The sequence below is a fragment of the Osmerus mordax genome, chromosome 27, assembly GCF_038355195.1.
Source record: "Osmerus mordax isolate fOsmMor3 chromosome 27, fOsmMor3.pri, whole genome shotgun sequence".
In the NCBI taxonomy this organism is placed as follows: Eukaryota; Metazoa; Chordata; class Actinopteri; order Osmeriformes; family Osmeridae; genus Osmerus; species Osmerus mordax.
In genome coordinates this window covers 2689273-2714952 of record NC_090076.1, presented here as the reverse complement: position 1 = coordinate 2714952, position 25680 = coordinate 2689273, and the positions used below count along the sequence as shown (strand labels likewise).

At 41.1% G+C, this 25680-nt stretch overlaps 1 protein-coding gene across 4 annotated transcripts in view; it reads right to left on the bottom strand.

Moving 5' to 3' along the window:
* Positions 1-21790, bottom strand: part of palm1a (paralemmin 1a) — a 111860-nt gene extending 90070 nt beyond the window's left edge. For 3 of the 4 annotated variants that reach the window (XM_067230824.1, XM_067230825.1, XM_067230827.1), the window contains exon 1: positions 21658-21790. In XM_067230824.1, the coding sequence (XP_067086925.1) occupies positions 21658-21662 (5 nt within the window). In that variant the 5' untranslated portion in view covers positions 21663-21790. Of the gene's footprint in view, positions 1-8374; positions 8465-21657 lie in introns of those variants that run through there. The other variant, XM_067230826.1, reaches the window with a different exon arrangement.
* Positions 21791-25680: the final 3890 nt, after the last annotated feature.

Genomic DNA, 25680 nt, shown 5'->3' with positions numbered 1-25680 from the left:
AAAAGTGAACTATTTTCAAAGCATACTTATAAGTATATCAAAAGTGAACTATTTTCTAAGTATACTTCTTAAAAGTATATCAAAAGTGAACTAAAAGTGTACAATCCATATTTTAGTATACTTATAGTATACTTTAATATACTTAATATAATATATTTTTTGTAAGGGTAGCGCAAGTTTAGTCAGGCAAGACCGAACTCGGGCATACACCAAAATGTTTCACTACTCGCTCCCCCGCTACGCATGGTCCGTGTACTTTGCGGCCAATGGATTTTAATTTTGAAATTAGAAAACCAAAATCGGGAAACAAGCTGTTTCCCGACTACCATTTAGAAATAGGAAAACAAAAAACGGAAAACTACCCATTTTCTGTTTTTTGTTTCGATAATAGAAAACGGAAAACGTAAAAACGACCCGTTATCTGATTTTCTTTGATGTGCTTAAACTTGGAAATCGGGAAGTAAAATAGTGTGTGGGGTCCGTGTACTTTGCGGCCAATGGATTTTCGTTTTGAAATTAGAAAACCAAAATCGGGAAACGAGCTGTTTCCCGACTACCATTTAGAAATAGGAAAACAAAAAACGGAAAGTGACCCATTTTCCATTTTCTGTTTTGATAATAGAAAACGGAAAACAAAAAAACGACCCGTTATCTGATTTTCTTTGATGTGCTTAAACATGGAAATCGGGAATTAAAATAGTGTGTGGAAATCTTGTTTCTCAATTTTGCGTAGATTTTTGTGATGTGACCCCAAAGTTGCTCCCACGAGCTTGACAGTCACATATTCAGGATGTCAGCAGAGGGCGCATAGCAGAGCAGATGAATGATCAAATTGCTCGCAGAGCAATGCAAAATTGGATTACATCGGACTGAAGCATGGTTCCAGAGTCTCATCAGCCACCTCACAAAATAAAGAAGGTTCTACACCAAATTAGAATATTTTTCTAAGAAAGTCAGCGACCGGATATATTTTATAAATTATTTTAAAGTGAGTCTCTTTGACTTTTGGGGAAATGGGCCATTTAATGAATTTTAAATGTTAGTTTTTTTATGGACAATGCAACCACACTGTAAAAAGAGTATTTCAGTAGTAGTTGAACTAATGTAATATTCTTATTGAATCTCATTCATATTTCTACTTTAGTGATGGTAGTCTACTTTTCTGGATTATATCAACTTGAAAATACACGTTTTGCCTTAGGTGCTTGTTAACCTGATATTCTTATTTCATTGAAAATGTGTCAATTAGGTTTGCCTTTTCCTATGACGTCATGACGTACACGCTTTTTCAGAAAATTTCCATTCTAACCGCCATTTTCCACGAGGTGACTTGGAAAGAAGGTAAGTCTAATGAAAGACAACATTTAATTTTTTATAGCCTACACAAATTATGTAAAATGTTAGATATAAAATGGTCCACGTTAATTGGTGACAGTTTGATGTTTAAGTGATTAGTAAACTGACTGAACCAAAGCTAGACTGTCATTAAAAAATTTGAAACGTTAGTGAGTTGAATTAGCATAGATCCAAAAGGCGGGCACATGCTGCTAGTGACTAGCTCTCAATTCTCCTCAGGAATTTTACGGAAACGTTTTCAGTGTATTTTGATGGTTTTGCAAAAGAAAGGTGTTATGGCTTTATATTCAATAAACTAATGTTTCTAGTAAAATTTATAGTCCAGACTCAGAGATAGTTTAGTTCGCCAATAGCTAGCAAAATCGTTAGCAGTGCTCTGCTACTTTGCCAGTTAGCGTTAGCTCAACAGTTTTCTTGAAAGCCTTGAAAAAGTACGAGCTACCTAGCAGTTAATGTAAATTATATAAGACCCGTTTGTTGTTCTCAAGCAGACTGGTAGGTTAGTACTATGCGGGCGGGACTATATGCTTGTAGTTTAATACCGTACTATTATACCTGTAGTAACAAAGTTGTGTGGTAATGTATAGCTGCTTATTAGCACATTACGAGCACCGCAAAAGCTACAGGTCCCGCACCCACGGTTTTATTCACACCACTTCGGCGCCTGTGTGTGTGCATGGTCATACTTTTTGATCTACACTCAGATCCTTACAGCCATAGTGATGTGTAATTTTGTCTTAACTGTGGTGCTATTAGAAAGCGTGAATGTACAGTAGTGCTGCCGCCATTGTTGCATTCAATTTAATTACGAAGGCGGCCGGTGAGGAGGACAAGGATAGAGTGCAGGTAGCTCTCTTACAAACAGGGAAACGTTCCGCTGCCCACCAAAGAACTCCAAACTTCGCTGTGTGGGACATGGGACATGCAGGCGACTAGGTGGCAGGGCTGTCTCTTTGTACAACTTGCTCGTTGTACAAAAGCACAGTTATACTACTCGCTCAGAGGCTGACGTTAAGTTAGGCGTTACCCAGCTCAGTATTGTGCCAGTGTGCTAATAAGCAGCAGTATACGTTTGTGTCACCGGTTGCTGCTAATGCTTTAGACTCATGTCTTCTGGCCCATAAACAGTTAAGCAGGTGGGGTAATGAGCTGTGACAGCCACGTGTAAACAAATCAAGGTTAACACTGAATAGAAATGTAATCTCCTCCTTAATGTTAATATTCTTCTCAGGTGTTTTTTCCCTGACTGACGGTGGGTACTTCAAGCCTGGACTCATTGGACTACCTAAGGTAAGTTATACCCCTTGAATAGAGTGCTACAGTGCAATGGAAAGGCTGCAGGTAGCCTACATGACTGTTCTGAAGTATATCACTGTACAATATTTTGACTTACAAAAAAGTGATCCCTTAACGTCTATTCAGAGAGGGCTGACTAAATTGGACAAGTGGGACTTTTGTGTTTTAAATCAATTGGCTCCTTGTTTTTCCCAAATTTAGATTTTGCCCAGTAAAGTCCATCTCTTTGCTTTTCCAGTGTTGCGCTCAATGTGGAAATGTAAGGACTGTGGGAAGAAGCTTACAAGAAGATCGGAACTGCTCAAGCACTATAAACTAAACTATGTATTACGGAAGGGGCCATTCATATCCTTGCACTTATTTGAATTGTGCTTGTAGATTCAACACCTGGAATGCCCTACTGAGCCATTTATCAAGAAATCACCCTGCCCAACGAACAGTTGCCAAACCTATATCCACGTTTAGATGCCATATTTGTGGTAATAATCAACTCTCCACAGAATGGGAATATTTTCAAAACATCTTTCAGCATCTTAAAAACAAGGAGACAGTAACTGTGACTATAAAACCAACATCTATGGGAACTTCAAAAGTCATAAATACAGAAAACACTCTGGTACAGTAAATGTCTGTAGGCCTCTAGAGCGGATGATGCTCCGAGGGAGCTGGAGCAGCTCACCATGGCAGTGTTTGTCATTCGGAAGGATGGGGAAGGACTGCAGGAGCCACCTGAAGACATTGGAATCGTCATTGAGGGCGTGCCAGTGTTGAATGAACTTAATTCCGTTGCCTCAGCTTGTGCCCTGCTTCTAGGTTTTATCTATGCACTCAACCTAGCGTATCCAAAACCCCTTCGTTTCACTTTTGAAGTGCTCCAGAAAATCATCTTGAAGCTTGAGCAGCACAAGATGTCCCCCAAAGTCCAAAATCTGTTTGGCAGACTCCAAAGCTCACAATAACATGCTAAATTGTTTCATGCTTTTACTTTTTTTGGTAACAGGTGTTTGTAGGAGCAGGAGTTTGTTATTGTTTTCTCCAAATGTGTACTATTTGTGCAGACGGGCTCCATTTCAGTTTTGATTTCTCACAAAAAACAGAGCTTAGAGCTCACTGGTGTTAATATGTTGTTTTCATGTGTTACATTCATTAACTGTACAAACTTGTAGTAGACAGTGGATGAAATTAGGTTTTCCTGTGTACTTACGTTATTCATTAATCAATATAACTTTCCCTGATCAATATAACTAGTCATTGGATACTAGTTATTATGTTCTCATGCCAGTTTGCTATTGATAAGACTAGATTGCGTTTGTGTCGGGTTGAATAGATGTTCGGGGTCAGAAGAAAGTACAGGGTAAACGTCCCTGGTCCCTGTGAATTAGTCTGCTCAAGCAACCACATGTCTATTCAATTCACAGCTCCCATGACCACTCAAGTGGGTGAGAGTCATCAGAGAGATCATAGGTGGAGCTCTCCTCACAGTTATCACAAGGCACGTTTACCCTGTACTTTCTTCTGACCCCGAACATCTATTCAACCTGACACATGGACACAATCTAGTTTTATCAATAGCAAATTTGCATGAGAACATACTAACTAGTATAAAATGACTAGTTATATTGATTAGGTAAAGGTATATTGATTAATGAATAACCAAAGTACACAGGAAAACACAGGAAAAGGATAATTTCCTCCACTGTCTACTACAAGTTTGTACATTTATATTTAATATATATGACTGCTAGAATTTTTTTTTAAGTATCATCACTCAACTGTTGAAACTTTCCCCGTTTTTTTCCTGGGGTTTTGAAACTTATGGACATTGGTTTGTCAATATCAATGATTCTACAATAAATGCCCCCAAAAAATGGTTATGTGTTGGATCAAAAGCTGTGTTGGTGACATTGACGTCAAGCTTTTTTACATGTATGTAATAAGGTATAAAAAACATCAGATTTGCAACTGCTTTTTTCCCAGCCAATTTAAAACTTGAATTGGTCAGACAGTAATTTAATTATCTTTAACAAACTAAAATTTCACACTGAGATTACTGCAAAAATTACTTTTCCTGAAACCATTTTATTGGGTTGTAAATGAACAGCATTTTACATTTAGGTAAAGCAAATAATTGAGTTGGCTTTAAGTTGACTTGCCTCTATTTTAAGTTGGTTTAATGTAAACCGTTGATTAAAAATCAATCAAATTATTAAGTACATGTGACTTAAAGCAATTGTGTTAATTTAACTTGTTAACTTTATTTCAAAAAACTTAATTCATTTTTGTGTTACCAATTGAAGTAATTCAATTACTTACTGTAAGTGGCGTCTGCTAAATGACTAAATATAAATTAAGTTGGTCCAACAGTTCTCTTTTTACAGTGCATATTCGGAACCTGTACACACAATCCTCTGTTATCAAAAGAATATTTAGATTTCAAAGCATCTCTAATATATGTATTATTACTTTTACTTTCAAATAAAGTACAATCATTCATAAAACCATTTGGTAAAGTTGGTAAGGGTCTTATTCTTACATAGAACAATGTGCTTTGAACTAACTGTAATAATGGTATCGGTATTGCTTTACAGATCTTGTTGTATTCTCTATAAGTACAGTTTAAATTATATTTGTCGAAGAAAGCTATATATTACAAAAGGCAGCTTCTTGCCAATAAACGTTTGTTTCTGCAGGGTTTTTCCTGCATAGAGAAAATTTAGGTGCACGCCTAAGCCGAGCGCCTATGACAAATCCCGAGCGCCTAAGGCATCCGCGATGAAAAGAAAAAAAAGCTGTGTTCATCACGTGTGCAATGCATGTCAGCGAATATGTTCTCAATAGTATGTTTCAAGTAGGCTACAGCCGAACCCTCGTTCTGTTTTGATCAATAGTAATCGAGTTGATAAGCGTGTCTTCTTGTCTGATCAATACGCAACTGTGAGGTGCGCAAATGGACAGAGCGGTCAGTAAACTGTCGTTCCACTGCGAGGGCCAGTCCGACGTGCATGAACACACCTGTACAAATGCAAATGAAATTTCCACTCAAAATGCTGACAAAAGTTTGATTAACGATTTCCAACGCAGCCTCCATTGGTATTCTTAACCTGGAATGCTAATATATAGTGTAGGCACGAAGAAAATAAAAGGAAAATGCAATAAATAGGAATAGGAATAAATACATTGAAATACATAGAAAATATATATAAAGTTCTATGTGCTAGCTATATTGGAGCCGTCATCGCAATTAATCACTCATGCAGTGCATGTCCGCGAATACGTTTAATAGTATTTTTCAAGTACAGCCGAACTCTCGTTCTGTTTTGATCAATAGTAATCGCGTTGATAGAAAGATCGAGTGTGTCTTCTTGTCTGATCAAGACGCAACTGTGATGTGCGCAAACAATAGCTTGCTTCTAAGCAAGCACCCAATTATCAACCTGCGGAATCCTGACTTCATCAGTTGGCGGTAATTGTGGTACTCTACCAGGGGGTCAACAAAAAGTGGAGGGTGAAATGTTCACAAGCTGGATGTGACCTCTGCAACTGACTGCCTCCCCTTAGCTTAGTTTGTATAATAAAAAAGATTTTTTTTTGAGGACCGAAGACCCTTTTTGACCAAGGGAAAACCCCTGTTTCCAGGACATTCATTTTTAGCCAGTTAGCCAGCAGATGTCACCTCTGACCTTAGTGGAGATAGTGGACATTCTGGAGACATGTTTAATCTAACAAGGGAAACGGACGTGAAGTTGGTCACCGAAGCTGAAGATAGGTTGGGAATCAGGGGACAAATTTATCAAACTCTGTAAATTCATTTGTAAAAGTATGCATACGGAGAAAACAGGAAAACTCTGTACCCAACATTTCTGAACACTGCGTAGGTGACCAATATCACACATTTGTCATCATGGATTCCACTTAACTTTTGATTGTGCGCACGTGAACGAGCTTGTTGTCCACACCCCGTCAACTCCCATATTTTACCTGACATGGTTGTTGAAACGCCCATATTTTGTCAGGTTTCTCAATAAACTTCTCAATTAACCTGTTGAACAATGAATGATTCTTTTCAAGAAATGGCTACGGCAACAAAAAAAACTGTGATAAAGAAACTTTACTGATTGTGAAATGGAGATCTTAATTTGCGAAATAGGAGGAGTATCTTGTTTGGTATGGAACGCCGAGTTAGTCAGAATTAAATAAATAAATAGATTTATTGCCATCTTTTTTAAATTTCATTGTTTTTCATTGCCATATCAGAGCCTCCACTCCATTAACAACTCTCACCTGGCCAACAACCTGAACCAGTTCTGCTGTTGCTTTGACAGACAATTGGACTGTCCTGACCAGGGCCGGCGATTGCTATAGGCAAACTAGGCGACTGCTTTGGGGCGCCAAATGGGTTGGGGGCGCCTCCTTTCGCCCTTAGACCTACTTCCCATTAATCATAGTTAGAATAACAAGCACATTAAAACATGTTTATTAATCATGATCATGCTAGGGCGCCCCTTCAGCCACACGTTTACTTGTCAACCTGATTTTTAGATTGAATTTAAGTTTATTGTCGATAATTTCGTATTTGGGGGGGGTGTTACGTTAGTTGCGTGAGGGCTCCTGCACACTGCCGCCACGGCAGGCTGAGCGTGTCAGCTAGGTTACGTGACATTCGCAAAAATGAAGTAGTCTAATAAACCATCTGGGGCCGAGTGCACCAGCTGGGCGTACGCCTGGGTGCAACTTTGCACGTTGCTACGTCCGACGTAGAACTTAAAGTTACGACTAATTTAAAGTTACGACTAGTGCACCAGTTAGATTTAAGCCCTTTATGTGCTGCACCTGGGTGTACATTTTACGCCTAGTGGGAAGCAGGCGTAAGTTGGAAAATCGGACTAATATCCATGGTAATTATAATGTACAACAGTTTGATCGCACATGCAGCGCGTCTTGTTTATAGGCAACATATGGAAAGGACATTAAGGCGAGAAAAAGTTGTCCGTGATCGCACAAATCCACTGTTAATTTTATTGGTGATCGATTTCCAAGCTTTCTGTTTGTTCGTGTTGATATTATTACATTTCCCCGTGAGCACGCTTCTATTCTGAGTAAACAACTCTAGAAGTTTTCTAATTTCTCTATCAGTAAAATGTATTTTCCTTTTCTTTCTTTTTTAAATCCATGGCTTGTTTTGAAGGGTGATAGGCTAGCTAAGTGCACTTTGGATAGGCTCTTAAATGTGTTGCTTGGCAACGATCGACGCTTTCGCATTTTCACAAGGACGCGCATCTTAAAACCAGGCGTAGCTACGACAGTGGCCTGTCAAGCTTGGTGCACTCGGTGTAAATTCAAATCACAAAGTCGGACGTAACTAAGACCGACGTAGGAGTTAAGACCAACTTTTTTACGCCCAGCTGGTGCACTCGGCTCCTGGAGCACAGGGACGAAAAGGAAGAAGAGGAAAAGAAAGCCAAGTATAGAGGTAAGTCTTCTCATCTCAGCCATTAAGGTGTTAAACGAAATAAATGTAGTATTATGAATCACTCAATATTGGACGTTTCATTGCTGTCACTTAGGCTAGCTATAGCTAGCTAGCGACTGTTACTTTGCTAATTTGCTACTTAGGCTGTTACTAGCAAACGTAACTTCACTGACAACCTACATGGATGTAAATGTCAAAAGACCAGTATCTGAATATTAACGTATGGTAGTTATGAAATTACTTAAGACCTACCTGAGGTCAACGATGTGTCAGGAACGCCTCAACGGGCTTGCGCTGATGAGCATCAACCAAGAGGTCTCAAGTAAAATATCATTTGATGATAACATCAACGAATTTGCCAGTAGGAAGTCCAGAGTCAAATGTTAATGCTGTGTCAATTTTGAAGGTGAATAGAAATGCCAGAAACAACTGTTAATCTTCTATTATTTGAGATGGGGATATAACTACTAAGAACTTCAATCTTTTAATGTTGTAGTGGTACACAGTAAAACATGGGGTGTTAATATTCCAGAGTTAACTTATTAAAACCCATAGAGAGTATTTTCAACAATGTGGAGAGTAACGGCGCTCTAATGGTGTCGTTAAAAGGCAGTGTTAAATTCTGCAGACCTGCAGTGAAATAATCTACTCTTCAGAGTGTTAATTTCGCGCCACTGCTGAGGTTTAACCGCGAGGACAGTTGCAATTTCGTCATTTTGAAAACGGCTTCGGACTGAGGAGCACATACTTTGTCGGTAAGTAATGTTATAGTGTCGTAAATAAATAGTACATTTTGCAAAGTACCGTACGTTTTTAATAGTATTTATGCTAACTGAAGTACTAGTATACTGTACTGTAGCTCTGCTCGAGTCTTAGCCTATAACTGAGCAAACGTTCTGAGCTAGTAACATAAGCTAAATTAGGTAACGTTATCATAAATTAGACGGGACACAAATTAGTTGTCACAACTGCCCGCAGTCAGGCAAATGCTGAAACGTTAAACCTAGCTCTAGCTAGTACTGTTGTAGCTAACTTAATTATTCTTCAGAGATCTGTGAGGTACAGTACCTGTACTGTATTAGCTAGCAATAATAGCTGCAGGCAGCGTGCCAGTTAGTATTGCGAATACAGTAACGCTACCTCAGTAAATAATAGGTAAGTTAACTAGTTTTTATGTTTTTGCCTGCACATGTCTTCAAAGGACTCTGCACACAGCCTCGGATGGTGGATTGCGCGAGTAGTGAGCTAGTTGGCAACCTTCAATGCTAGAAGTTGAAGTTAGAATGTGTTGACCTACTAGCTACTTCACGTTGCTGTGAAGCTAATCTTCACGTTGCTGTGAAGCTAATGAGTCATGACACGCGGCCAAAATGAGCAACTTGAGCTATTCTTAACTTGGCAACCAAGTTGGCTAGCCCTCCTGCTGCCTTCGGGTCACATGACCCAAAGGTTCATAACGAACCATCGTTGTGTTTACCCAATTTTACCCAATACAAAAACAAATATAAATAATTAATTTATAATAAAGAAAATGCTTCACTTTGTTTTTGTATGAGGTAAATTTCTCGCAATACGACGGTGGGTCACAATGACTGATGTGTCAGAATGACCCGAAGATAACACAAGGGCTAGCTTGTAATGTTGGGCTAGCTCCCAACATTACATTTGACTTTATCATAGAGTTAGCTTATTGACCTTCAATGTTGACATATTTAGAATTTGTGACTCCAGATAATTTTACCTTCACATTCATTTAATGTAACCTATTCTAGAGTCCAGCTTTAGTCTGTCTACTGTGATGTCTCTACTGTGCAGTGCATTACTGGTTAATGATTATTTTGGAAGTTTTTTAACAGATGCAAAATGTTGCTGTGAGTTCAGTTTGGTGTAGAGCAAAAGTATGTCAAGCTGTCAGAGCTGACATTTGATGCTTTCTTGCAAGAAGGTGTGTACATTATTTCAAGAACTATTCATTCCTATTGCAAAGTTTGATTTACCATGACTTTCAAACTAATTGAATCAACAATGTTTTTACGATTAAATTTACATCTTCAAAAGATAGTCAAATAAAATCAAAAACATTTGAATGAGCAATTTATTTTGTATTTTTTACCTGAAATAATTGTTGACCTTTTATTGTCTTGGGAAGGATATACTCTGCTATCAAAATGTGTTTAATGGTGCAATCCTAATTGATATACAGTATACATGCTTCATTCAATGACCAGAAAACATAATTTTTGTTACCAGTGTTCACAAAATTCAGCATACCCGAAGAATGTCAGGCTGAAATCAAGGTGTATGACCAGTCTGACACAGAAGTCGACTCAGAGGTTTTTCAAGAAATCGCAAAGGAGTCACCTGGAACCTTTCGGGTCACTCTAGGCATAAAATAACTTGGTAATCATTAACTTTTAACTATTAAGCTTAAAAGTTGGGTTAGTATAATATATTAGTATAACACAAAACCAAATCCAGATTTTATACACATGCATTGAACTTGTGGTTAATGCATTTTAACATTTAAAAAAAATGTATCATGAATATAATAGTGCTGTGTGATATAATCTTTTTATTTTGTACAATTTCATAATGCACAGGTGCCTCTCCATCATCAACCTCTGTAAGATCTGATGACACGGTAATTCTAAACCTCTCTGTGTTTGACCCTAATGAAGAAGCAGCCACTGTTGAAGGAAGCCAACCTAAAAGACCATGCAGAGTAAACTGTGAGGCAAAAGGGGTAGGTAGTAGAAATTACTTTTAAGTCTGAATGTTTTTTCATTTGGTGTTCTTGAGTGCATTATATAAAAATATATATTTTCACATTTAAAATAAATGTTTTATTTTTATTTTAACTTAAAGTTGATTTAAAAAATCCTAACATCAAAACCCGGTGGTGAACGTATTATCCACGAGTATGATAAGACCAAAAGTCTCACAGATGCCACCAGAAGACAAATGATTAACATACTTGCTGCTGAGATGACAGAAACACATGGGTAAGCATTAGACATATGATTTGTGTAATTACTGTGTAGTTATTATTTTTCTTATATGTTGTGTGATGCCAGTTGACTTTGATGGTTTCATTGAATTTCAAATACCTTCCCTAGGACTTCCCCCCCAAAAAGTGTCAGGGTGATGTATGCACAGGGGATTGTTGCATTCTTTCCTTATCTGGAAGACCCATATTCACAACATGGATATGTAAGTAAAGGTGTAATTGCAACATTATGCCCGTATTCATAATTTTAAATGTTTGTGTTAATTTATGTTCATATCTAATTACATAGGAACATTACTACGATCCAGAGAGTGGGTCTGGATACCTGGCATGGCGTTTGAAGACCATACAAAGAAAAATCGCTGAAGAAAAAGGGGCCTCAGAAAGCAAATCCCCCAAAAGTAAGTTCAGTTACATTTAACTGAGTTTGTGCTGTGAATTGTGTTGTGAAGGAGGCTGTCAATTTGTCGTTTGTCTTTAGCTGGTGGGCCAGGCCATGGTAGACAACCTATCACCAGGGACCAAGTACCAACTGACGAAGAGGTGGAAGCAGCCATTGCTGTTTTGAGATACTCTGCTGATGAAGACACAATCCGTGAGAAGATGAAAACTACTTTTGTGTATCGCCAAGCAATGGTCAATAATGCAGACAAGTCAGCAGATGTATTTTTGGTCTTCCCGCGGTTTTTGGACACAGCAGGACTGGTATGACTTTTTTATTCACTATATCACCAAAATACCAAATAATGCCTTAGATATCACTCAGGAGAATGGTGGTGTTTTTTTTCTTTTTCAAGTCTATGTTTGTTGCATTGCAGATTGAACAAGACTTCAGACATGTGTTTGGTGAGGCCACAGCCAACAAATTCCTGGAGAAGTGGCCAACCACTTTCAAAGAAAAGGTGATGAAGGAAAGCCAGGGACTCGTACCCACCACAGAACTCTTGGATTTGATGCGCAATGCTGAGTCAGCTGTGGAGACTGAGAATGGTATGATTACTGTTTGATCTTGACATTACTGTGTTAATCTATGCACTAAAAGCATTTTGTAATGGTGCGAATCCTCAATTGAATATAATTGTGGTATTATGTGAACTTAACACTGGTTTACTGATCAATAGGCTGGGACTGTGACATATCTGCCATCCTGCTGCTGCTACATTTGCTACCACCAGCTGCACAAGGGCGAAAGAGGCCAGGAAAGATGTCTGCATCTCAAGCAGCAGATAAGCTCATCAGATTTCAAAAGGTACATTGAAATATTGTGTGAAAATCATCTCAACCTCATAATCACTATGAGATCTGATGTATAGTTACTAAATACTTCTATTTAGTATCTCCTCTAGGTTGGAACCAGGGTGCAGCAGCATCTAGATGGCATCACCCAAAGCAGTCAGCCCTACCTTCTTGCCCTTGGATCTACAAGGAGCTGCATCCACTCCTACTTCATTGTGGTCGACAAGCATGCGCTACCATGCAAAGCGACAGGTTCAGTGGGAGCCTTTGACTAACCAGAGTTTGTTTCATTCATTTGTGTTTTGCTAAAACTTTGCCTATAGGACAGAGGGTAAGGGTATAGCAGCTAAATTGGTCAATAGGTAGCTAGCTAGAGATCGAGTTTCAGGGTACTTGCCGCCGAGTGAGACCCTGGCTTTGTTTACATAATTAGGGTCATTGTCAGCTGCGCCTTTAGCATATTTAGGCGAGTAGCACTGCAGAGGCAGCCTAGTCTGGCAGCCTCGGTGCACGAAGACTCGGTCGAACAAAGACAAGGAGTCTACCTGCGGGAGTCTGCCGAGGATGGCCGACGAGGTGGATCACCTCTTCTGATAAGTATCACCCTATTTGTATTCTAATCCACCTAGAACATATTCATAGCTAGCATGTGTTTCTTCAGCATTCCCGTTCATTACACTACTCGTAGACATAGATATATCACAAAGTATATACGGTCAACTTCTAACCTTCACTACCTATCCAGATCTTCTTCACCTGCCCTCTCTCTTTCTATAGGGCTCTGGAACTGCCAGTCTGCTGTGAACAAGGCAGACTTCATCCCAGCGTTTGCATCTCAGGCTTCTCTTCATGCCCTTGCGCTGACAGAGACATGGATCCGCCCTGAGAACACTGCAACTCCAGCTGCTCTCTCCGTCAACCACTCCTTCACTCACTCACCCCGCTCAACCGGGCGGGGTGGTGGGACAGGGTTGCTTCTTTCACCACATATTAAATACACATCCACACCACTCCCTGTTATTGCCAAATCATTTGAACACCATTATGTGATGCTAACTGATCCTATCAAAGCATGCTTAATTGTTCTTTATCGCCCACCAGGCCCGCTAGCCGACTTTGTGGAGGAGCTGGACATGCTCCTCAGCGTCCTCCCGGATGATGGAACCCCCCTGATAGTCCTTGGGGACTTCAACATCCACCTCCAAGGAACGCAGGTCGTTGACTTCTTGTCTCTCCTGACCTCCTTTGACCTGACGCTGCTGAGCACACCGGCGACCCACAAGGCAGGCAAACAGCTAGACCTCATCCTGACACGTAACTGTATCACTGACTTAACCTCTGTAACCCCACTGCATATTTCTGATCACTACTTTATCCAATTCTCTATCTCTCTCCCTCCAACTCCTTCTACCTCCCCTCCCCTTGTAACTTTCCGGCGCAACCTCCGCTCCCTATCCCCCTCCCATTTCTCCTCTATTGTAACATCCTCCCTCCCCCCCATTGACGAGTTCTCGTCCCACCCCACTAACACTGCCACAGACACCTTGTTAACCACTTTAACTGCATCACTTGACTCTCTGTCCCGTCAACCAGGCCTGCACGATCTTCTCCCTCCTGCCCGTGGCTTACGGATGTTATTTGTGAAGAACGGCCCACCCTTCGGGCAGCTGAGAGGAGATGGCGCAAGTCCAAAGGCGGTCTGGACCTTGATAAGTATCACTCCCTCCTCAAATCCTTCTCTTCTCACATAACTGGTGCTAAAACCCTCTACTTTCTGAACAAAATTAACTCCGCTTCAAACCCCCACAAACTTTTTTCTACCTTCTCCACCCTTCTTAACCCACCTCCCCCACCCCCTCCCTCCACCCTGACAGCAGACGACTTCTCCTCCTTCTTTGAGAAAAAAGTCGCCGACATTAGCAGTCGGTTCCCTAAACCCACCTTTCCTACCCTCTCACCCTCCATGACTGACCCAACTAAATGTCTAAACTCTTTTTCTCCCCTGTCTGAGGCAGAGATCTCTGACCTCATTCTCTCTCATCGCCCCACCTCCTGTCCCCTTGATCCTATCCCCTCCCCTCTCTTTCAAACCATCTCCCCCTCCATCATAACTTTTCTTCTCCATGTCCTAAACTCCTCTCTTACCTCTGGCACCTTCCCCTCTGCCTTCAAACAGGCTAGAGTTACCCCTCTACTCAAAAAAACCTCCCTTAACCCTGCCGTCCTCCAGAACTACAGACCGGTATCACTGTTACCCTTCCTTTCAAAAACAATTGAACGTGCTGTATCTAACCAACTGTCTAACTTTCTCTCTCAGAACAACCTGCTTGACCCCAACCAATCGGGCTTCAAGACTGGCCACTCCACAGAGACTGCCCTCCTTTCAGTCACCACTGCACTCCAGTCTGCCAGAGCGGCTTCCAGGTCATCCGTCATCATTCTGCTGGACCTTTCTGCAGCGTTTGATACGGTTAACCACCAGATCCTGCTCGCCAGACTTTCTGAGATGGGCATCACTGGCACTGCACTCCAGTGGATCTCATCCTACCTGTCGGGAAGATCCTACCAGGTTTCCTGGGGAGGCAAACTGTCAGGACCTCGCCAGCTCTCCACTGGTGTCCCACAGGGCTCCGTCCTTGGACCCCTCCTCTTCTCTCTGTACACCACCTCACTTGGACCAATCATCACCTCCCATGGCTTCTCCTACCACTGCTACGCTGACGACACGCAGCTGTACCTGTCGTTCCCCCAGACCGATCCGGGGATCTCAGCTAGGATTGAGGCCTGCCTCACAGACATCTCCGCCTGGATGACCGAGCACCACCTCCAGCTGAACCTCGCCAAAACAGAACTTCTCATCATCCCGGCTAAACCCTCCATCTCCCACGATCTCTCAATCACCCTGGGATCTGCGACGGTGACCCCTTCATCCTCTGCCAGGAACCTTGGGGTTACCATGGACGACGAGCTCTCCCTCACGGCCCACATTGCTGCGGTCTCCCGGTCGTGTAGATTCACCCTCTACAACATCCGGAAGATCAGGAGATACCTGTCTGAGCACTCCACCCAGCTGCTAGTCCAAGCACTCGTCCTCTCCAAGTTGGACTATTGCAACTCGCTGCTCGCTGGTCTCCCAGCATGTGCAACCCGCCCTCTTCAGAGGATTCAGAATGCAGCGGCCCGCCTGGTCTACAATCTACCCAGACGCTCCCATGTTACCCCGCTCCTCATCTCTCTCCACTGGCTACCTATCATGGCCCGTATCAGATTCAAGACCCTGGTATTGACCTTCCGAGCAGTGAACGGGACTGCACCCGTCTACATCAAGTCTCTCCTGCAGCCTTACACCCCCACCCATCACCTACGGTCTTCTTCAGACAACCGCCTGGTGGTCCCACCGCTCAAGACCGCCCGGTCCCAACACAAGCTCTTCTCCTGTCTGGCCCCCCAGTGGTGGAATCAACTCCCCACCTCCATCAGAGATACTGACTGTCTCTCCACCTTCAAGAAAAGGCTCAAGACGCACTTGTTCCGGGAGGTCCGGGATGGTTCGCTTGACCCGATGTTAGTTTCCTCAAGGATCACAATGACTCTTGCTTAGAGACTTGTTGCTCTTGTGATTAGTGGTAACTGTTTTAAATTTTTGTTCTCGCTGTGATATATAGTTTTTATTACTGTTGCTTGCTTTTTTCCACAGGTACACTTGCACTTATAGCGGTTCATGTTGTTTAATTGTAACTTTTTTAACTACATGCTCTTATGGTTCTTCCCTTTGGCACTTACTTTGGTTGTTCACAATGTGTGCTTCATGTTTTGGCTACTCGCGATGTTTTTTGGCTATCTTGTTGTTATGATCAGTGACCTATGCACTTTGTAATGCTCTCTCTTGGAAGTCGCTTTGGATAAAAGCGTCTGCTAAATGAATAAATGTAACTCTTTATGGCCCATTTCGTCTTTGGTACGTCATACAGTCCTTGCCTGAACAACTTTTTCACTTTTTTGCAAACAACCATCTACAACATTGACATGGGGAACACAAAGGAGACCCCCAGAGTTGCTGAGTTAAGAGCAAGACTACTAAGATAAAACCATGAGGTGTTTTCTTTGCAAAATATGCCATAGAGGTCCAAACAGTCTCATCCAGCACCTTAAGGTAATCCATGGACTATGTACAGGGAGGACACTAAATCTGAAATGTGGTCAAGTGGGATGTTCACGTTCTTTTGGTAGCTTTTCTGGTTTAAGAAAGCATCTTAAACCAGAGTGTCATGTATGCAATTCATTTGATTCTGCAGAAGATTCTTCACAACACCAAAGTACCGTTGACACTTGTAATGCCACTAATATTGTGGCATTACAAATATAAGTGTCGACTGAAAATGTAGAGTCTGTGTCAGAGGTATTTTCGCCAGGCATTGTAAATAGTTCTGCATCTGTAATTGCTGATCTAAAGGTAGCAGGTGTAAGTCAAAGTGTTGTCAATTCTGTTGTGATTTCTATGGAAGAGATTGTCCAAGATATCCATCAGCATGCTAAAGAAGCTGTCATTAAGCATGTATTTTCTGATGAAAGACAAACTGAAATGTGCAAAATGTTTGAGGCATGTTTGAGGAATTAGAGAATCCTTTTACAGTTCTAAATTCAGAATACAAGCGATCAAAATATTTGTCAGACAAGTGGGAAACGGTAGAACCTGTTGAATGTGTTATTGGCTCCAGATTTGACACAAGACAAACAAACATTGCAGTCAATTTTTAAAAGTCAACATGTTGCAGAAATGTTGCAAAGCTCAGGAACTGACAACTCAAGACTTGGAGATATTTGTGACGGTTCATTTGTTAAGAACCACCCACTGTTCTCCACAGAAAGGCACACTGTGCAGATCCAGATGTTTTATGATGATTTTGAGGTTGCAAACCCTCTGGCCTCCAAGCGAGGTATTCATAAATTGGGTGGTATATATTTTACTTTAAGGAACTTCTCTCCAAAATGGAATTCTTGTTTGGCTAATATCCACCTGTGTGCCTTGTTTCATGTTCAAGATCTGAAACGGTATAGTTTTAGTGAAATTCTTGCTCCTATTGTTCGAGATATTAAAGTTTTGGAGAGTGATGGGATTGATATTCCTTTATACTGTGGTCGTGTACGTGGCAGTGTAGTACAGGTTACTGGCGATAATCTGGGTTTACATGGTTTGTTTGGTCTGGTGGAATCTTTTAACGCAAGGTACTGTTGTAGGTTTTGTTTAGCAGAAAAAGATGACTTTCAGACAGAATTCTCTGAAGATTGTTCCAAGATAGTGTTGCGTACCAAAGAAAACTATACTGCTCACTGTCAAGAAATTACCAGGAATCCATCTCTTCTTTATGTTTTTGGTGTGAAAAGACCATGTTTATTGAACTCCTTAAAGTATTTTCACACAACAGAGAACTTTTCAGTTGATGTGATGCATGATGTGTTAGAAGGGGTGGCCCAGTACGAATTGAAGTTGTTATTTTTGTATTTGAAGGAAAAGCATTTAACATTAGGAGAATTGCATTTAAGAATACAAAGTTTTGATTATGGATTCATGGAGAGAAACAATAAACCAGTGGCTGTGAATTTATGTGAAGGATCAAATGATGTGGGACTGAATGCAGTTCAGTCATGGTGCCTTCTGAAGAATGTTGCTCTTATCTTTGGAGATTTGGTAACTTCTACTGACCAACACTGGGAACTACTGCTTTTGTTACTTCAAATAGTAGACATTATATTCTCTCCCATGTTATCTCAAGGTTTATGCGTTTACTTAAAACATTTGATTGTGGAACACCATAAACTGTTCAAACTGTTGTTTCGTCAGAAGAAACTTTTACCAAAGCACCATTTTCTTATCCATTATCCCCGCTGCATACAAAAAATTGGACCTGTACTTCATAGTTGGTGTATGCGGTATGAAGGCAAGCATAATCTTTTCAAAAAACAAATTCAATCGTTTAAAAATTTTACTAAAACATTGGCAAAAAAACATCACAATTATATGGCACACCATTGGCAGTCTTCAGCAACTTTTAATTGCTTAGACATAGGTCCAGGGAAAATGGTGTCTTTAAACATGGTAAAAGGAGGTTGTGAAATTGCTATGGCAATGCAGGTGCCCAGTAGCACTCAGGTTCTTAAAGTGCATTGGGCTAAATATCACGGGTATGTTTATCGCCCACATCTGGTTATCTGTGGAAAAATAGAATCTGAAATACCTCAGTTTTTTTTTATTGAATCTGTTGTGATAATGCTTAAAGATTGTTATTGCTCACTCTGCCTTTAGCTACTGTAGCTTTTCAGGAACATTTTCATGCATATGAAGTGACCAGGTCAAAACATGGTTTTCTTTACTTTTATGTTGAAAACTTGCTTTATCATAGGCCCTTTGACATACAAATGTCATATGGAACAAACGACACAGCTCTATTTGTGGTTCCATATTGCTTTCTCTGGTGAGCATGTGATTTCTGATGTTCATTGATGTCAAAATAGCCTATACAGTTACAATAAATACTGGTATGGTTATCTGTTTGCTTTTTACCTTCATTACATTACAGTAATTCAATAACACTGTCATGCCATTGAGTTTTAAAATAACGCTATGTATATATACAAGAAAATCATACAAATCAATATTTTGTACACATTTCAGTGTTAATTTTAACACTTTCCTTGTGGGGGGTCAGGTGGCTGAGTGGTGAGGGAATCGGGCTAGTAATCCGAAGGTTGCCAGTTTGATTCCCGGTCATGCCGACTGACGTTGTGTCCTTGGGCAAGGCACTTCACCCTACTTGCCTCAGGGGGAATGTCCCTGTACTTACTGTAAGTCGCTCTGGATAAGAGCGTCTGCTAAATGACTAAATGTAAATGTAAAAATGTATATATATCCACTCTGAAAAGTGTCAATATATTACTCAGAGGAGTGTGATTAAACCACAGTGTTAAAAATGTGTACACATTTCAGTGTAAATTCTAACACAATTTTTTGTAGAATTAACTCTGAAAAATTAACACTGACCAAAGAGTAAATTTAACACTATTTTCGAGTGGGGCCAAATATTAAATGAAACAAGTTAAATTTAACTCTGTAGGTGTTGAATTAGCACTCTTGTTTTTACTGTGTACATGTACCCATAAAAGCACTTTTGTTTGTAGAGGGTACAGTTAGGGTGTAGAGGACAGGTGCTTAATCTTAAGCACCTGTAAGGACACTCTTGAGTGTTTTGCACAGTTTATGGTTTTGCACAGTTTATGGAGTTTGTAGTTAATTTAATCCTAACTTTGAGTGTAATTAATTATTTAAAAATAATAAAAAAGAAAATGTTCTGAAACTATTCTGGTGTTGGTTGTCCATGCACCATTTATTGTTGAACTGCAATGTAGAATAGTAGAATAAGTGGGTGAAAAAACTGCTATGCAAAGTAAAGCAGTTAAGTTAATATGTCTGTGATGTTAAGTGGTGTGTGTGTGTGTGTGTGTGCAAAACTCAATCTTGCCTAGGGCAACCAAAGGGTTAGAGCCGGCCCTGGTCCTGACCCACACCTGCCCACCCCAGAGGCCCCATCCACCCCTACCAAAGACAACTCTTTCCATTCAGAAGGGAGAAGTTCACAGACTGTTCAAGAGGCAGAACCCCCGCAAAGCAGCCGGGCCAGACTGTTTCTCCAGCCACCCTTAAGCACTGTGCAGACCAGCTGTCTCCGGTGTTCACCAACAACTTTAACACCTCTCTGGAGACTTGGCAGCTGTTTTCCTGCGGCAGCTGAAGAAGTTCAACCTGCCAAAGACAATGATGGTGCACTTCTACACAGCCATCATTGAGTCCATCCTCATCTCCTCCCTCATCTGGTACACGGCTGCCACTGCCAAGGGCAGACAGCAGGGTACCATCCATGCTGCCAAGAAGGTGATCGGCTGCAATCTACCATCTCTCGAGGACCTGCACACCTCTAGGTCCCTGAGGCAAGCAAGAAAGATTGTGGCCGACCCCTCCCACCCTGGACACACACTGTTTCAGCCACTCCCCTCCAGCAGGAGGCTGCGGTCCATCAGGACCAAAACCTCCTAGAACAGTTTCTTTCCATCCTCAGCTGGCCTCATCAACAAGGCTGAGTACTCCCTAACACATTTATAAAGTCCATCTGTCACTGATTGTACATTGCACAAAAATCTTGTTTTATATTTTACATTGTACAGTAGTGTTTAGAATGATTGACTGTTGTACGTTTTTCTACTTTTTATATTTATGATTCTTCTATGTTTATCTACGCCCATCTAGACTATAATGTTACGTATAGTGTTAATGTTAAGAATACCTTTGACGTGTTAAGTAAAAATGTGTCCCAAGTTAACTGCAGCAACTCAAATACTCAAAAGCAACTATTTGTCATTCTTGAAGATATGGTTCGAACAATCTAAAATTAAGTTCTGCATCCTTGACAATGAAATGCTTATTCTTTCATAAGGATTGCTGTCTCAAACTACACAAAAACAGAATAATTACTGAATCACTCAAATGACTTTACAGTCCTCCTAAATTTTAAGTCCTAAAAACTACATTTCACATAGTAGTATATGTGACCAGTAGGCTGCATTTTTGTCCAGGCCTGCAATTTCCCTACAACTTTAATCTCTACAATACATGATCACTCACTGCCTGCTGCTGACAGTATTCTATACAAAACTGTGCACACTCAATAACTAAAGAGACTGTAATCACAATCCAGCCTACTAGCAAATATTAAAGTTTTTTTTTTTTATAGACAATGTCCCTGGTCCCTGTCCATGTTTATCTTTAAAGCAAACACTCCTCGACAATGCAGCATACAGCTCTTCAGGAACGTTATTTCTACGCCCTTCCTGTTTAGAATGTGCAGGACATGCCCACTGCAGTATTATGACATTTAGGAGTCCCCTATGCGGAAACATGCGCAGCATGCATCAGCCAGTTCCCATTAATATAGATTATATTTGCCCACGCAGACACACAGAATGGAAAAAAACTGAGACAACCAGTAACATTTCAACGGGGCTAAACAGTTGTTTTCACATTATATGTGACTTCTGTGGTGCCGATTGACCCATGCAGATTTTTGCAATAGGAAAGGGGACCAACTAAAATGTATATTTACTCGCAGACTTTGAGAGTGGGCACACAACCAATGGTGTCTGCCTTCTGGCAAAAGCATACAAGGTCTTTACAATTGCAGCAACAATGACAAATGAATAGGAAATGCACACATCATATTTAAGAAATCGGTAGACCACTTACGGCATGATTCCTACCGTCCGGAAACTCCTATTTCAATTTGTATTATTATGAGTACCAACAATCGTCCACAATATCCTCCCTTCAATCTTAGCTGCGTTCATCAGATTTGTCTATGGGATTGAAGTTTGCATGTGATCCAAAAGTGAAACGCAGTTTTGGAAAAGCGTGTTGAGCTGGGACATAATCGATAACCATCACGTGGTAGATGACGTCCGCTGATTGTTTTAAACACCCATGAGCAAATTCATTAACGCTGATAACTGCTAAACTAGAGCTACCTAACTCTTTGAATATTGCGTTACTGAATGCGGTTGTTATATGGCCTGGTTGAACGAGCACATTTTTTATTCTGAACATTTGTTAGCCTATCACTAATATATTTTGTCATGCTAACAGGTTAGAGATCATGGCGACGATCGAGCATTCACTGGAGCAGAGGGCGACTGCTTGAATATAATCTGAAGTGGTTGATTCAATACTTTGGCTCATTAGCGAGTTGATTCGGGAAACCAACGATCAACAATAACCTGGTAATTTTGCTCGTCATATTGAACAATGTTCTTTAAACAGCTCTTTAACATACCCTATCAGTTCTTTAGCTAACTTGGTTAATTAAATTAACCAAACGTTCCTCCAGATCATCCCAGCTAACACATGACGTTGCGGCAACGTTGCCAGTAAGTGCTTAGTTGGTAACCCGCGACGTTACTTTCTGGCAACGTCGTGGCAACGTCGTAGCAACGTTATAAAGGGAATGTTGCCAGTTGGTCCCCTGGACAACGTTGCCGCGACGTTGTACCTTGGTCGGCTGGTTACCTTATTTTTAGACCCGTGGACAACGTTGCCGCGACGTCGTACCTTGGTCGGCTGGTTACGTTATTTTTTGGTCCCGTGGACAACGTTGCCGTGACGTCGTACCTTGGTCGGCTGGATACATTAATTTTGGCACCATGGGTTAAGTTGCGGTTAAGTCGCTCTTTGGTCGCAGGACAACGGATCTCGAGTGCAATATAGTGGTTTATCCAGAGATGGAGAGATCACACTGGACTGCTCTCAGTTCTGACACTTTTGCAATGTATACATGGCATACATATAGCCATAGTCTACATGAATTTCAATCACACACAATATTAAATGTTGCACCCAGCACGTAGCCTATAAATGTAGACAATGCATGTAATTCATGTGCAGCTCAGCCCCAGCATGTCATTGGTCATCAATGTTCTCATATGCAGAAACATAGCTTTAATAAATAAAAGACTGGATTTGGAATATAATTTAGTCTTTCATTCTTTACTATAAACATGTACAAAAGCAATCAAGGTGTGATGTGTAACATGATTAAGCAAACATTCTTTGTATAGCACACCAAAGCTGTATGACACACAATGCAAATTTGTGCTCCAGTAATTTTTGTAATACAAAATTGTTAAATGTGACCAAAAGGTAAGCGACTCTTAAGAGTTTCATTTCCAAAGAAAAGTCAACACAGAATATTACAATTTTTCCTTAGCAAACCTGCCCCTCAGTCTCCCAGCTAACAAAATGACGTCCCCAGGACGTCCCCTGAACGTCCCCGAATGTTATCAGGACGTCGCAAGGGAACCTCCCCATGACGTCTTTTTGTAGGGTCCCCTGAAGGTCCCGGGGACATCGCAGACAAACGTCCCCGGGACGTCCATGTAACGTCCTCATAACATTTAGGGGACGTTCAGGGGACGTTTTTCTGCGACGTCATGGGGACGTTCCCTTGCGACGTCCTGATAACTTTCGCATACCAAATGCAGAATCAATTTCTGAACCTTAATTTATAGTCTCATTTATGCATATAATGGATATGTTTTGTATACATAGTATACAATGCATATTAGCCTATAGTGCAAAACTAAACTGAATGCGTTCACTTAAACTCAACAATGTGATTTAACTTCTTTATTTAAAAAAATCAACTTGTATAACAGGCTGCTGCTAAGTATTGTAACTTATTATGTGTATGCTTATAGAAGAAAAAACAAGATTTACAGTATAAACAAACACTTTATTCAAATGCATTTTAAAAGCCTGAATTAATTTTCTTATATTTTAATTGTGTCAACCTCACCTCATCCTCTCCCTCCTCTTCCTCCTCGTCCTCCACCAGTACGTCCGGAATCAACACCTGCAACATGAATTAGCTACAGTTAGACAGCAGATCAAATGCAAAGAACATTAAGTGGAAGTGTATTGTATCCATATGCTCCTGGAGTTATTTTTAGGACCGTAACAAGTGAAACGGAAAGCTTCCCTGACCTTCAGTATCCAGATATTTACAACCATCTAGCTAGTGCTAATCAACTTTCCTTCATCTACTCATCGTGAACATTTGTCCGACGTAGCAACGTAGCATGTCATTATGATACTTTTCTTGCAAAACGTCTTGGTTTATTGTAGCTGTAGTCTAGAGCTAACTGTCCAAAAGTAGCTTGCTACTCTACAGTAGAGCTAACGCTACTTGACTAGCTAGAGCTGTGGCCTTCACCTGTCCAAAAGTAGCTTCAGCTGTTTTGTATTTTCTGTATCCTTAAAGAGACGACACCACTAGTGTGTAAGCATCCGATTTAGAGCTTGTCCGACGTGGCAAGAGTAACTAGAGATCATGTGCGTCTGAGTCCGTAACCAGGACAACAATGACGCTAAGTGGCAATGACAGCCAACTGTCATTATGATAGCTACTTTTCTTGCCAAACGTCTTGGTTCATTGTAGCTCTAGTCTAACTGTCCAAAAGTAGCTTGCTACTCTAGAGCTACTTGACTAGCTAGAGCTGTAGCCTTCACCTGTCCAAAAGTAGCTTGCTACTCTAGAGCTACTTGACTAGCTAGAGCTGTAGCCTTCACCTGTCCAAAAGTAGCTTCAGCTGTTTTGTATTTTCTGTATCCTTAAAGAGACGACACCACTAGTGTGTAGGCATCCGATTTAGAGCTAGCTAGTGCTATCACTAGCTATATTGTTAGCTACAGTACTGTACTGTACAAATTAAGACGATACAGTACTGTACCAGTACGACGTCTCAATTTAGCCGAATTAGAAAACCAGTGCCAACTCAAATTGGCTAGAAATTAATATACATTTATTTTCGATATGGCTATTTCACGTTGGATAAACATACAAATACATAGATAGCAGAGCTAAAGTTTGTATTAAAACATATTTACCTCAAATTCTGTCCTTCGGGTGGCCCACCTTCACAGGAGTGCGCTAAATCAGAATGGGATTTATTCGCCATTAAAGTTTGCACAGACAAATGCAACAGACTTTTCAAGAGGCAGAATCCCCGCAAAGCAGCTGGGCCGGACTCTGTCTCTCCAGCCACCCTCAAGCACTGCGCTGACCAGCTGTCTCCGGTGTTTAACTACATCTTTAACACCTCCCTTGAGACATGCCATGTGCCAGCCTGTCTCAAGTCCTCCACCATCATCCCTGTACCCAAAAAGCCAAGGCCAACAGGACATAATGACTACAGACCCGTCGCCCTGACCTCTGTGGTAATGAAGTCTTTCGAGCGCCTGGTGCTGGCACACCTTAAATCCATCACTGACCCTCTACTGGACCCCCTGCAGTTTGCCTACAGAGCCAACAGGTCTGTGGAAGATGCAGTTAACATGGCCCTCCACTTCACCCTACAGCACCTGGACTCCCCAGCATCCTATGCCAGGATCCTGTTTGTGGACTTCAGCTCTGCCTTCAATACCATCATCCCCGCCCTGCTTCAGGACAAGGTCTCCCAGCTGAACGTGCCTGATTCCACTTGCAGGTGGATCACAGACTTCCTGTCTGACAGGAAGCAGTGCGTTAAGCTGGGAACACAAGTCTCTGACTCCTGGTCCATCAGCACCGGATCACCTCAGGGCTGCGTCCTTTCTCCTCTGCTCTTCTCCCTGTACACCAACAGTTGCACCTCCAGTCATCCGTCCGTCAAACTCCTGAAGTTTGCGGACGACACCACCCTTATTGGGCTCATCTCTGGTGGAGACGAGTCTGATTAT